This window comes from Danio aesculapii, chromosome 12 (genome assembly GCF_903798145.1).
Source record: "Danio aesculapii chromosome 12, fDanAes4.1, whole genome shotgun sequence".
In the NCBI taxonomy this organism is placed as follows: Eukaryota; Metazoa; Chordata; class Actinopteri; order Cypriniformes; family Danionidae; genus Danio; species Danio aesculapii.
The window spans coordinates 7,822,086-7,836,798 of NC_079446.1; the positions used below are offsets into that span (position 1 = coordinate 7,822,086).

The 14,713-nt window shown below is 35.9% G+C and overlaps 1 protein-coding gene across 1 annotated transcript in view; it reads right to left on the reverse strand.

Annotated features, from left to right (window-relative positions):
- Positions 1–14,713, reverse strand: part of pcdh15b (protocadherin-related 15b) — a 464,565-nt gene that overhangs the window by 346,854 nt on the left and 102,998 nt on the right. Inside the window, exons 5-6 of the mRNA XM_056468996.1 lie at positions 11,876–12,036; positions 8,850–9,005 (exon numbers count right to left, since the gene is read on the reverse strand). Coding sequence (XP_056324971.1) covers positions 8,850–9,005; positions 11,876–12,036 — 317 coding nt within the window. The remainder of the gene's footprint in view (positions 1–8,849; positions 9,006–11,875; positions 12,037–14,713) is intronic.

The following is a 14,713-nucleotide window of genomic DNA, read 5'->3' on the forward strand; positions in this document are numbered from 1 at the left end:
CCCTACTATGGAAGTTGATGGGTCCCAGAAGAAACAGAACAGAAGAAAAAACACTTGAGGAAGAGTAAATGATGAGGTAATTTTATTTTTTTGGAAAAATTATCTCTTTAAAGGTATACAACTGTACATTTAAATAATCAACGAGGACTCTCAGAAATAAAGGTACAGCATCTGTCACTGGGGCAGTAGCTTTTCAAAAAATACATATTTGTACCCAAAGAGTCCACAGTGGTACCTCAAAGGTGCATATTAGTGCCCAAATGTACCTAAAAAGTATCTTTGAGGTACCAATATGGACACTTTAGGTACAAATATGTAAAACAAAGGTACAGGAGCTGTCACTGGGGCTGTACCTTTTCAAAAAATAATTTTTTTGTAACCCAAAGAGTCCACAGTGGTACCTCAAAGGTGCATTTATTGCCCAAATGTACCTAAAAAGTATCTTTGAGGTACCAATATGGACACTTTAGGTACAAATATGTAAAATAAAGGTACAGGAGCTGTCACTGGGGCTGTACCCTTTCAAAAAATACATTCTTTGTAACACAAAGAGTCCACAGTGGTACCTCAAAAGTACATTTTAGTGCCCAAATGTACCTAAAAAGTACCTTTGAGGTACCATTATGGACCCTTCAGGTACAAATATGTACCTTTTGAAAAGGTACTGCACCAGTGACAGCTCCTGTACTTAATTTCTGAGAGTGTAGCCCTCGGTAACAGGTTTTGTAATATTATTTCATAGAGTGTAGAAGTGCAATCATATCCGGATAACAGACTGCTTACATAAAATGCACGTAAACATTCAACCCAGACTCAGCAGAAACATGTCACTGGCTACATCTCATCAAATCTTGAAATATGTTGCTCCGGGTATCCATTTTAAAGCATTTTTCTAATGAAACATCCAGGATAATGTGCTTAAGAACTGTCAGAACTTTCAAAAACTAGGCCTATATGCTTGTTACAATATTTGATAGCGCATCGAAATAATCAAAGCATTTGCAATTTGAAAACTTCGGTTTCGGTTTAAAAAGCGATTAATTGCGCAGACATATCTATGGAGATAGGCGTGTTTTTTTACAAATCACATTTGTAATGTTTTGCATGTAAAATACATCTGAAATACATGTTATTTCTATGAAAACACATAGAACATAAATTGTGATTTATGACAAGCGCTGCAGACCACTATCTCTGGCTCAGCCTTAGGGAAAGCAGATTTGAATTTAGCAGCTGATTACATAACTCATTGAACATTCTAAATCACACAGGTGTGATTATACACATCAGATCTGAATCATAAAAGATACACTTTTGTCAGTATTTGTAGCCTAAAGGCAGGGGAATAGTTCACTCAAATTAAAATTCCCATTATTTACACACTCACTTCACTTTCAGAATTTTGTTATTCTGTTAAACACTAAAGAAGATATTTTGAAAAATTCTAGTTGTTGGGACCCATTGACTTCCAAACTTTTTTTCCTACAATGGAAGTTGATGGGTCCCAGCAACCAGCATTCTTCAAAATATCTTCTTTTGTGTCGAACAGAAGAAAAACCACTTGAGGGAGAGTCAATGATGAAGTAACTTTATTTTTTGGACAAATTATCTATTTAAATGGTAAAAAACTGTACAAAACACCAATGTGGACCTAATAATGTGGACCTAACCAAGTAACAGGTTTTGTACTATTATTTTTTTAGTGTGCAGAATTGCAATCACATATCCAGATAACAGACTGCTTACATACAATGCACACAAACATTCAACTCAGAGTCAGCAGAAACATGTCACTTTAATAATGTCACATGTCACATCAAATCTTGAAATATTTTGCTCCAGGTACACATTTTGCAGCAAAAACTACTCAAAAAAATTAGTATTTAATTAATTAATTATTAATTATTAAAATAAGCTGAAACAACTCAATTTTATAGAGACAACTTAATTTTTTTATGTTTAATTCACATAAATCTGTTAAAAGTGTTAAGTTAACTTAATTTGTGTTGGGACAACGTGAAGGAATTGTGTAGAATCCTGCATTTTTACAGTGTAGGCCTAAATGCTTGTTACGATATTTGATAGCGCACTGAAATAATCGCACCTTTTGAAATGAAATTATTATAAAATTATAAATTAAAATTAATAAAATTATTGATCATACAGGCATATCCACAGACATCAGCGTGTTTCTTACAGACCCAATTTGTTATGTTTTGCAGGTGAAATACATCTGAAATACACGTTATTTCTATGGAAACACAGATACATTGGGATTTATGTGAGATGCTAATGATTTAATCTATTTCAATGATCTATGCTAAGCTAAGCTAAAATGTTCCTGCCCAACCCAGATAGCCCCCCCCCCCAGTCATTCTAAAACCCCTTAACCATATCAGTATTAGTGTTACCATATTATTGATTACCTCCACAATAGTCGAGAGCATCTGCGCTCAGCGTCTGATGCCTTCAAACGCCACTACGCGTTCATTGTGTGTCGTCATATTGTATTCTGAGGCGCAAGTCATTCATTAATTACGGAAAAAATTTAAGTAGATTCTCATTCCTCAATAAATTCCATTTTTACTCTTGATATTTGATGCCAATTATTCAGGAAGTGACTATTTTGTTCGCTTTGACTACTTGGATGGAAATGCTGCTTTATTCACATGTCTTATTTGCGATATTCCAGTTTGGCGCATGAATTTAACTCACATCTTTGGATGGAAACATAGCTACTGTTGTGGCTAAAATGGCTGACAAATACATTCGGCTTGACAATATTCACATTACAGCACAATTTGCTGTAGCTTACTGTTTAAGACATTCAATCAATTCCAATGAAACCTGTCCAAAAGGACATTAAAGTTACTGACATTGATCAATGGAAAGTTAACCTGAACTCTTTCTCTCCGCTAGAACTCCACGGCTCCTGCAGTCGCTCAGTGAACACACACAAACAACCCTTTAGCCATTTAGAAGCGATTGTGATTCAATCCACACGTCCATCAAATGCTTGTTCGCCAACATTATTATTTACTTCACCGTCTCTCTTAAACTCGGTGAGCTACTTCAGCACTCGGCGGACTTATATAGTGCACTCTGCAGTGCTTGTTGACTGATGGACTGAGCTGTGTTAGTCCCCTTATCTGTGCGTCAGTCAGACGTTTCAAACTCCGGCTGAAATCGATAGTGGGCAATACAGCCTGCCGTTTTTTTGAGGCCACTCGAGAGGAGGCTGCCTGCCACCGAAGCTGCCTCCTAATGAGGGAAATCTCTACTGACAGCACTCTGGGGAGCAACTCTCAATTAGCTGAAAGCCACACACTCTCCATGCAGTCAATTCAATGTGAGAAGATCTCTGGAGGCCGGGGCTCGGTCCTACAGTCCCGCTATGACACCACGTGTTGAATGCTTTCGGAAGCTAATCCGAAGAGAAGGAGAAAATAAAAATAGGGCTAATGTATTTCAGCATTTTTAACATGCGTCACGAAATCTGCACCACAGACTGTCATTCATAAGGTTTTACATTTCTTTGTGTGTTTCTTATACAGTATGCGGCCTAATTTAGGTATGAAGCTAGCAAAATGAGGTGCTGCTTGTATGTATTGCTATTGGACAACACAGTGTTTAATTAATAATAATAATAATAATAGTAATAATAATAATAATAATAATAATAATAATAATAATAATAATACTTCCTTACATTTATATAGTGCTTTCTGGACACTCAAAATGCTTTACACATTGGGGGGAATCTCCTCACCCACCACCAGTGTGCAGCATCCACCTAGATGATGCGACAATAGCCATATTGTGCCAGACCGCACACCACACACCAGCTGATTGGTGGAGCGGAGACAGAAAGGAGTGGTGAATGGGGAGGTTTAGGAGTCCATGATGGACAGAGGCCAGTGGGCAGTTTTGGCCAGGATGCCGGGGTTAAACCTCTATTCTTTTTCGAAGGACATCCTGGGATTTTTAACAACCACAGAGAGTCGGGGCCTCGGTTTAACGTCGCATCCGAAAGACAGAGCTCAGTGAGCAGTGTAGAGTCCCCGTCACTATCCTGGGGCATTAGGACCCACACAGACAACATGTTGGGCGCCCCCTGCAGGTCTCACTAACACCACTTCCGGCAGCAACCTAGCTTTCCCATGTGGTCCCCCAAGCAGGTACTGAACAGGCGCAGCCCTGCTTAGCTTCAGTGGGCGACCATATGAGAATTGCAGAGAGCTAGCTGCCAGATATTCCTCTTCTTCTTCTTTTTATTATTATTATTAATAACAATAACAACAATAATAATAATTCCTTACATTTATATAGTGCTTTTCTGGACACTCAAAGTGCTTTACACATTGGGGGGAATTTCCTCACCCACCACCAGTTTGCAGCATCCACTTAGATGACGCGACGACAGCCATATTGTGCCAGACCGCACACCACACACCAGCTGATTGGTGGAGAGGAGACGGAAATGAGTGGTGAAGCAAATTATGATATAGGGAGGTTTAGGAGTTCATGATGGACAGAGGCCAGTGGGCAATTTTGGCCAGGATGCCGGGGTTAAACCCCTACTCTTTTCGAAGAACGTCCTGGCATTTTTTACGACCACAGAGAGACGGAACCTAGGTTTAACGTCTCATTCGAAAGACAGTGCTCACTGAACAGTATAGAGTCCCCTTCACTATACTGGGGTGTTAGGACCCACACCAACCACAGATGGCCTTCCTAACAACTTAGCTTTCCCATGTGGTCTCCCATCCAGGTACTGACCAGTCCCAGCCCTGCTTAGCTTCAGTGGGCAACCATGTGATAGTTGCAGAGAGCTAGCTGCCGGCTAATAATTTTTTTTTTCTTTAAAAGTCCCGTGAAGTGCTATGAAATGTGCATTTTTATTCAATATTCGACGTAACCTCAACTGAAAACAAAGAGAGGATGGGACATAAAGTAGCTCCTCCCCTTATAAAAAAGTAGCCAATAGCAATTTGTTTAATCACAGATCTGTCAGTGAGAATGGTTGAGCTAAAGCACATCAAATGAAAAGCAAATGAGATGGACTTAATTGGTCAAGATTTGATGAGAAACTGAAGTTTGATGTGACTATTCCATTAAGGTGAAAGTGACAAACTACAAGCTTTACATAATAGGTCTCAAACTCGATTCCTGGAGGGCTGCAGCTCTGCACAGTTTTGCTCCAACCCTATTCAAACACAGCTGATCCAAATAATCGTGTTCTAAAAGAGTCATGAACACTGTCACCTCACTTTCGACAATTGATATATGATATAAGCATTTGATCAGAGAATATACAAGTGCTGTCAAACAATTAATCATGATCGTCCACATCCAAAATAAATGTCTATATTTACATAATAAATGTGTGTGTGCTGTGCATATATAGTATGTATAAATGAATAAAAATGCATGCACAAACTTGAGAAAACGTTTATATATAACATATTATTGTCTAATACTAATAAGTTTTATATATATGTAAATATTTTAGTTTTGTATATTTGTAATCTAACATGTTTTGAACATTTATGAATTTATTTAATCAAATTACAACAACTAGAATACAGTACAAACAGCAATTTATTGATTTTTTACAAAATACATAAAACTAACTATTGACTGTCCAGTGAACAACGCTTATTTAGCTGAAAGCTAATCCAAAGACAAGGAGAAAATAAAATGGCTAATGGATTTCTAGAAATGGATAGCATTTTTAAGACTAAAGAGTCACAGAAGGGAATGCATTGTGAACAAAATGGCAGGCTCACATGTAATCTGCAAAACGGATGGAATCATTTAAAAAGTGAAACTTTTGGTCACACATATGTAATGTTTACATGTTTAGCTACTACAATTCAATATAGCTATTTGTAAGTATTGAGAATTAATCTGCCAGAGTTGGAAATTTACCTGAAGATTTTTTTTTTATTATTATGTATGTTATCCTATATGTATATTAGGAGTGGGATGAGACGCTTACTCCACAAGACAAGATGAGACATCAGATTGGGTTCACAAGAACGAGACGAGATGAGATTCATACACTATTTTTAAAGAAATCTTCAATGATGAAATATATGAATGGAAAGAATGGAATGGAATGTCTTTTATTCAACTTTATTTTTATAAATTCTATGCTGTAAAAAACATTTAAACACTGCATAGTTTTGCTAATACATGAATGGAAAATAGTGTTTATATATAAATTGAAATATTTGTAAAATATTTGCTAATATATGAAAAACAAAAAACAAAATGCAAAACAATTTAGGTGTTTTTTTAAATCAACTTGTAATTAATGTTATTTACTTATAATTCATTGAAAAATGCCATAAATGTGGTGCAAACATTGCTAAATATCTAGCTATAAACTCTACCGACTGGCTTCTCCCCTGTACAGTTTCACATGAGAAATCAAACTCCTTTCCACAAATTTAACCTAAAAAAATGCAATCATGTTTTTTTTTCTGACAGCATAGCCCAAGATCTTGTCACAGCCCTATATATATATTATAATATAAATATTTAATCTCTGAAAAAATTATCTATAGTAGCCCAATTACCACTATAGCTCGCATACTCTAATCTGAATTAATCCGAACTTTTCTATTTCAGAACAGATGGGTTTTGCCTTCTGTGATTTTGGAAAACAAAATAGAAAAGTAGAGTTTACCACAAATAGGTATCAATCAAAATGCCTACTTTGTGCACCCAGACCCACTATGTGATGGGAATTCACAATCCAGCACTAAGCTGCAGTGTAAAAACACAGAGAAGCTAAATAAGTCGCAAAAGGTGAGTGGCAGATTTATTCAGTGAACTACAGCACTTCTGGGGTAATTACACAGCAGTCAAAGACAGAGAAACATTAACGGCTAAATCTTTCAGCTCCAAAGCCCACAAGCGCATTTCATTTAGCGCAAAATAACCCCGTCATGGGTTAACCATCACACTGGCACAATTCACTGATTGATTTTCCAATTACAGCTGGCAAATGTTCTGATTTAGCTAAACCAACTCACTTCTGCATACTTCTAATGGCGTGAGCTCCAGAATGCAGTAGACTTCAATGTTCTCCAGAAACTACATAACAGAAATGAATGAAAAAGCCACTTGCCACTATTAGCATGCAGCATTTTGTTAATCAATGTGGCCATTGTCTACAAATCATACCCTATGTCATTGCCACAGTTTTGGATTTGTATTCTTTAGCATTTACCCTAAGAGTGCAGTGACCACAAGAACTGCAGGCCTCACTTGCCAGTTAAGGTGAGTGTTCATGACTCCACCATAAGAGTGTGGATAAAAAAAAGGTTACATACATACATAAAGACAGAGTGAAACGCCCAGCAGCTAATCAACAATATAGAAGTAGTCAGAGTGCATACATGCTTCATATTAGTGTAAGGCGTGGATTTTGGCTGCCAGTGGGTAAATGTAAATACAGACGACAAACTATTTTATTGAGCAAAAACTTCCAAGAACTGGGGAGGAGATCAACACGAGACTCCTAGCCCGTCACACTCTACCTGCTCTTTGTCACACACACACACACACACACGCACGCACGCACGCACGCACGCACGCACGCACGCACGCACGCACGCACGCACGCACGCACACACATTAAAGAAACAACTTCGCATTAGTTACTAACAACATCGTACATAGTACCCAGTTCTCACCAGTGTTATCAGGCCCTGCGCGTCCATAGAATAGTGAGGGTGGTGTCCGCAAACCACCCCACTCCTGGATTTTCAGAGACAGATGCTGGCAGGTATGTGTGTGCAGTTAAACACCAGCAGATTGCTCTATTCATGACAGTGACACAGTATTCATCCACACAGTGGAAAAAGCTGAACTATTTTGAACCTTGACCGATGCACGTGTGTAGGAACAGCTGACGATGGCCATAGCAATGACAAACGGCTGTGGAACGCGAGCTCACAAATGCATTTACCATGCTACCATGCTTAATGCTACCATGCTTAATGCTACCATCCGAATGTCGCAGCAGAAATAGAAACTCATCAGACCAGACAACTTTTTTCCAACCTTTTACTGTCCAATTTTGGTGAGTCTGTGTGAATTGTAGCCTCAGTTTCCTGTTCTTAGCTGACAGGAGTGGCATCCGGTGTGGTTTTCTGCTGTTGTAGCCCATTCGCCTCAAGGTTGGATGGGTTGTGCTTTCAGAGATGCTCTTCTGCAGACCTCGGTTGTAACGAGTGGTTAATTGAGTTACTGTTGCCTTTCTATCAGCTCGAACCAGTCTGGCCATTCTCCTCTTGCATCAACAAGGCATTTGCGCCCACAGAACTGCCGCTCACTATATATTTTCTTTTTTTCTGAACATTCTCTGTAAACCCTAGAGATGGTTGTGCGTGAAAATCCCGGTAGATCAGCAGTTTCTGAAATACTCAGACCAGCACTTCTGGCAACAACAACCATGCCCCGTTCAAAGTCACTTAAATCACCTTTCTTTCCCATTCTGATGCTCAGTTTGAACTGCAGCAGATCGTCTTGACCATGTCTACATGCCTAAATGCATTGAGTTGCTGCCATGTGTTTGTCTGATTAGAAATTTGCGTTAACAAGCAGTTAGACAGGTGTACCTAATAAAGTGGCCGGTGAGTGCAGGTTAACCATTACACTGACACAGTCCATATTCCCAATTACAGCTAGCAAATTTTGGTGAAAAAAACACCAAAAAATCCAACTTCTAATAGCTTAAGCTCCAGAATTCAGGAGACTTCAGTGTTCTATATAACACTAATTTATGGAAAAAGCCATTAGAGATACAAAAGAAGCTGTGTTAAATGGAAACTCACCTCATTAACGGCCACATAGTAGCGCGGCTGCTGAAAGCGTGGGGCGTTGTCGTTTCGATCCCGCACGACTATCCGCACCTCGTGTAGGATCACCGTGCCAACAAGCTCATTAGTACACTGAACCTGCACCACAATGGACTGGATGTAGGAGGGAGGCTGGAAGACAGAACGGAGGAGAGACAAATCGAGCAGTTCATTTGCATGGTGTGCATTTCCACAGGCCGATCTAAAAATGACCATTCGCTTGTGCTACATTATATAGGCCATTAGGAAGCGCATGCTGAGATCAACAGATTTCCCAGCTCAAAACTATTTTTGTCTTATAGTTCTGACTGAACCAATTGAAATTTAGTTTATTTATAATTTATTTTATATTGATAATGGCACTTTTAAATCAATAATATTAGCATAACATTCCTGTAGGTTCCACTTTATATTAAGTGTCCTTAACTAATATGTACATACACTGAAATAAATAATTTGTTACAATGTACTTACTGTAAAATTACATGCTTTAACATTGTACTTATGATTGATTAAATACATGCATGTGATTACATCTGTAAATAATTTCCATAATTACATCCTTAATTACACAGTTGATCATCCCCTACACCTTAACCCACCATTAAACCTACCCATACCACTAAACCTGTCCCTATCCCTACCCGTATCCCACCTCAAGGGCACCAGAAGTGTTCTGCAATACATTATGAACACAGTAGGTACATTGTATTATTTTTTTTTGATGCAAGTACACAGTAGTTAAGGCCACTTATTTTAAAATGGGACCTGTCTGTAATCCTAACCAGGAATGAACATACATTTGATTGGTTGATTGGATGATTGATTTGTTCTCCAAACAGTAAATGCATTAATGAGCAATGCTTTCGCTGCCATGTACCAATTATAAAATATTCAGCAACATTAGAAATGGCTTATTTGTCGAAATTTAAATAAATGTAAAAATATACGTCACAGTTTTACAAGGAATCCTGAAGACTAAAATAATGACTATTCTTTTTTATTAAACTGTATTGTCACTTCGATGAAACTTCGAAGTTTTCAATCACATTAATTAAATAAAGCTTACTCATTTTGGTTTATTTTTCCCCTTTTAATTTACATTAACATTTTACAACAACATTTTGTAATTATTTAGTCATTATTTATCATGATTATTTATCATTATTGATCATTATTTAGTCATGTGGTGACTGGCAATTGAACTATAATATATATCCAAACGATGCAACTAAGATCACAATAAACAAACAAATAAATAAATAAATAAATAAATAAATAAATAAATAAATAAATAAATAAATAAATAAATAAATAAATAAATAAATAAATAAATAAGTAAGTTAATGCAGTTAATGCAGTTACAATGTGTGCTATAGTGTAAATGTTTATAATACATAAAATTGCAAGGAACAGATGCAGATTTAAGCTATTATTCAGCAGTATTTATCCTCATCTTCAGCAGAGACCTTAAAGGTCAATACCTGCAGTCAAAAGTTTAAAGTTTAAGAAATTTAATACCAGTTTTATGGCTGTAAGTTCTAATGTTTTTGCCTCTCATATGCTTTTTCACAGATTGTTTTCTGCCATACAGGACTGTGATTGCAAAACTGTCGTTGTGGACTATACCTGAATTGGATTACTGACTCATTTTATATTGCTATAATTCGACTTCACATTAGGTTTTCAAGCTAAAACGGTTATGTTTAGGCACGTTTATCAGGAGGATTAACGTTTCTAGAAATCTAAACGATATCTTAAATGACAAAAGTACATCTACAAGTTAATAGTGCTTTAAATGATTCAATATGCCCACATTTTACATGTCAGCATTAGTCACTATATATGCCTAACATGCATGTTTTGTAGCTTTAAATGCTATGTATTAATACCTACACTACCTGACAAAAGTTTCATCGTCGATCCCAGTTGTAAGAGCAACAAATAATAACTTGACTTCCAGTTGATTATTTGGAAAAGTGGCAGAAGGTAGATTTTTTCAATGAATCATCTGTTGAACTGCATCCCAATCATCACAAATACTGCATAAGACCTAATGGAATCCGCATGGACCCAATATTCTCATAGAAATCAGTCAAGTTTGGTGAAGGACAAATCATGGGTTGGGGTTACATTCAGCATGGGGGCGTTCGAGAGATCTGCAAAGTGGATGGCAACATCAACAGCCTGAGGTATCAAGACATTTGTGTTGCCTGTTACATCAGTAGCGCTCCTCTTACTTCAGCCTCCACATCATAGCTCCTAAAAGCAAAGAAGGTCAAGATGTTCCAGGATTGGCCAGCCCAGTCACCAGATATGAACATTACTGAGTATGTCTGAGGTAAGATGAAGGAGGAGGCATTGAAAATGAATCCAAAGAATCTTGATGAACTCTGGGAGTCCTGCAAAAACACTTTCTTTGCCATTCCAGATGACTTTATTAATAAATTATTTGAGTTTAAGCAAATTATTTACATTTTTTTGTTTAAGCAAAGTAATAAAATAATAAAAAATCAAGGCATGATCATATTTTTTTTGATAAAGGCCTTTGTCTTTCATACAAGCCACTTCTAATACCAAATGATCAACTAGAAGTCAAGTTATTTGTTGTTCCCTAAAACTTGGATAGGCGACAAGATTTTCTCAGGTAGTGTTTATACAAACTGCATGTTTTAGGCAGTTCATAATTATTATTTTTTTTCCATTTGAAAGGCCATAACTGTATTCATTGTGCAATGTAATATTTATTCAACATCGCAAACATTTTATATTCACAAGCAATTACACACTACATGAATAAAGCATAAGTGTATTTTAACTATTCAGCAAAAAAAACAACACTGAAGTTTAATCTTGAGTGCTAATTGGTCAAAACTCTTACTCATGTTAAACCAATTACATATAAGCATTCCTAATGTCTGTGTTTAAAGCTGAAGTGTGTAATTTCTGCGCCACTAGCATTCAATGGCACTCTTAGACTTATATATCAAAAAGATAATCACATCTCGGTCCAGAACTCGTCCGGTGCTGTTGAGATACAGGCGCTGCTTGACCGGGTCCAGAATGACCCAGTAGTCATTGTTGTCTCGTAAAGATAAAGAGATGGTCCTGTCAGGGTCTTCTGCTCTGCCGTTTATCTGCATGTTCTCCACCAGAAGCGTTCCTGTGATAATAAGAAACAAAACACTTTCATTAATTCACCGCACATTCGTGGTTTTCTCCTAATCGTTCTATTACATTTATAACGAATACTGCAAGCGCTTGTTCCTTCCATATGCATGCAAATACTGTGGCACATATGCAAGTATAATTAGACGCTATGAGATTTTACTCAAATGCCTTCGTTCAGGAAGAAACAATAGAGATAATTAGAGACCTGAGATTCATTGCAGAATTGTTCCTTTTTTTGTCAGCTTGAAAGACAGGACCACAGATGACATTTCTAACACTGAAAATTGTACACAGCTCAAGAATTTAAGTGCTCAAAGTTTAAATGAAGAAACAAATATTCTTAACCACGCCCCTCCTACCATTAGTTTGCTATGAGTGAATGATGCACAAAAAGAAAGCCCCGCCCCCTACTCAATATTCTGTTTCAGCAAGAAGTACATTAACATACTAAGCTAAATTTATCAGAAACTTCAGTTTTACACGGACATTAATCCTTCACTTTCAACTTCGGAAGTCCCTAAGTGGAATATAATGAGCACGGTCGTTGAGGGAAATAGAGGAATAAAGGGATGCAGCTGTGGCCGGAAGTTAACAAGAATTATTTATACTATTCATTGAATGATCTAATAATTGCATTTTATTAATGTCTAACCCTACCTCAACCCTTACAGTAATGTGAAAACAGTAAGTATACAAGTATTATTCATATTATTCATTAAATTACCCATTAAATTGTATTTTATTAACATCTACCCCAACCCTCACAGTAATGTTAACTGTAATTATACCAAGTATTATTTATATTAATTATTTAATTACTCATTAAATTGTATTTCATTAACATCTACCTCTACCAAAACCTCACAGCAATGTAAAAACAGTCATTATACAGAGCATTTTTCATATTATTTATTACATCACCCATTAAATTGTATTTCATTAACATCTACCTCTACCACAAACCTCACAGCAATGTAAAAACAGTAATTATACAGAGCATTTTTCATATTATTTATTACATCACCCATTAAATTGCATTTTATTAACATCTACCCCTACCCCAACTCTCATAGTAACATAAAAAAAGTAATTATACAGAGTATTATTCATGTTAATTATTAAATTATCCATTCAAATGCATTTTATTAACATCTACCCTTACCCAAACTCTCATAGTAACATAAAAAAAACAGTAATTATACAGAGTATTATTCATGTTAATTATTAAATTATCCATTCAAATGCATTTTATTAACATCTACCCTTACCCAAACTCTCATAGTAACATAAAAAACAGTAATTATACATAGTATTATTCATATTAATTATTAAATTATCCATTCAAATGCATTCTATTAACATCTACCCTTACCTCAACTCTCATAGTAACATAAAAACAGTAATTATACAGAGTATTCTTCATATTAATTATTAAATTATCCATTCAAATGCATTTTATTAACATCTACCCTTACCCAAACTCTCATAGTAACATAAAAAACAGTAATTATACAGAGTATTATTCATATTAATTATTAAATTATCCATTTAATTGAATTTTATTAACATCTACCCTTACCCAAACTCTTATAGTAACATAAAAAACAGTAATTATAAGCGTATTATTCATTTTAATTGATAAATTATCCATTCAAATACATTTCATTATCATCTACCCTCACCCAAACTCTCATAGTAACATAAAAAACAGTAATTATACAGAGTATTATTCATATTAATTATTAAATTATCCATTCAAATGCATTTTATTAACATCTACCCTTACCCAAACTCTCACAGTAACATAAAAAACAGTAATTATACAGAGTATATTTCATATTAATTGATAAATTATCCATTCAAATGCATTTTATTAACATCTACACTTACCTCAACTATCACAGTAACATAAAAACTGTAATTACACAGAGTATTATTCATGTTATTTATTAAATTGTATTTTATTAATGTCTACCCCTACACCAAACCTAAACCAAACCCTCACAGTAATGAATATAGTATAAATATAAATAAATAATAGTATAAATATGGATCATTGTTGTACAGTGTGACAAAAATGATGGTATATAGATGCGAGTATCTACAGCTGTGTCCCATCTAGACTTTTCAATTCAGTCATATGACAATGTGTGCATTTTTTGCTACCTTGGCAACATGTATAAAATGGTAGCATGCTTGGATAGCACATGTTGGTGTGTCAGCAATTTACAAAACACATGTCTTTGTTACTTAAGGTGAGTTTCAACCCAACAATTCTAACATTTTATTATTCTAAAACATCATAAATTACACTAAACCTGATTACCAGCTAGAAAGAGGGGAAGGAGTTTGGGTGGATGGAGGGATTCTTCAAGACGAACATGACTAAGCTTATGGAAATTCGGCTATTTATTATTATTATGTGTTTAGATTCATCTGATTGGTATAATCACGTGATAGCTAATGCAAGACCAGCCATGGTCAATCATAAGCACATGATCCTTTTGAAATTAGTTTATAAATAAACTTACCATTTTTTATCCATAACCTACTGAAGATAAAAATGTTAGTTTGTAGTTACAGCTATTTGTTTGTTTTTCCGATTGCAACCCTTGGGGTGATTACATCACACTAAAGACACAACAATAGCGTCAGATGCAGCAGATTGA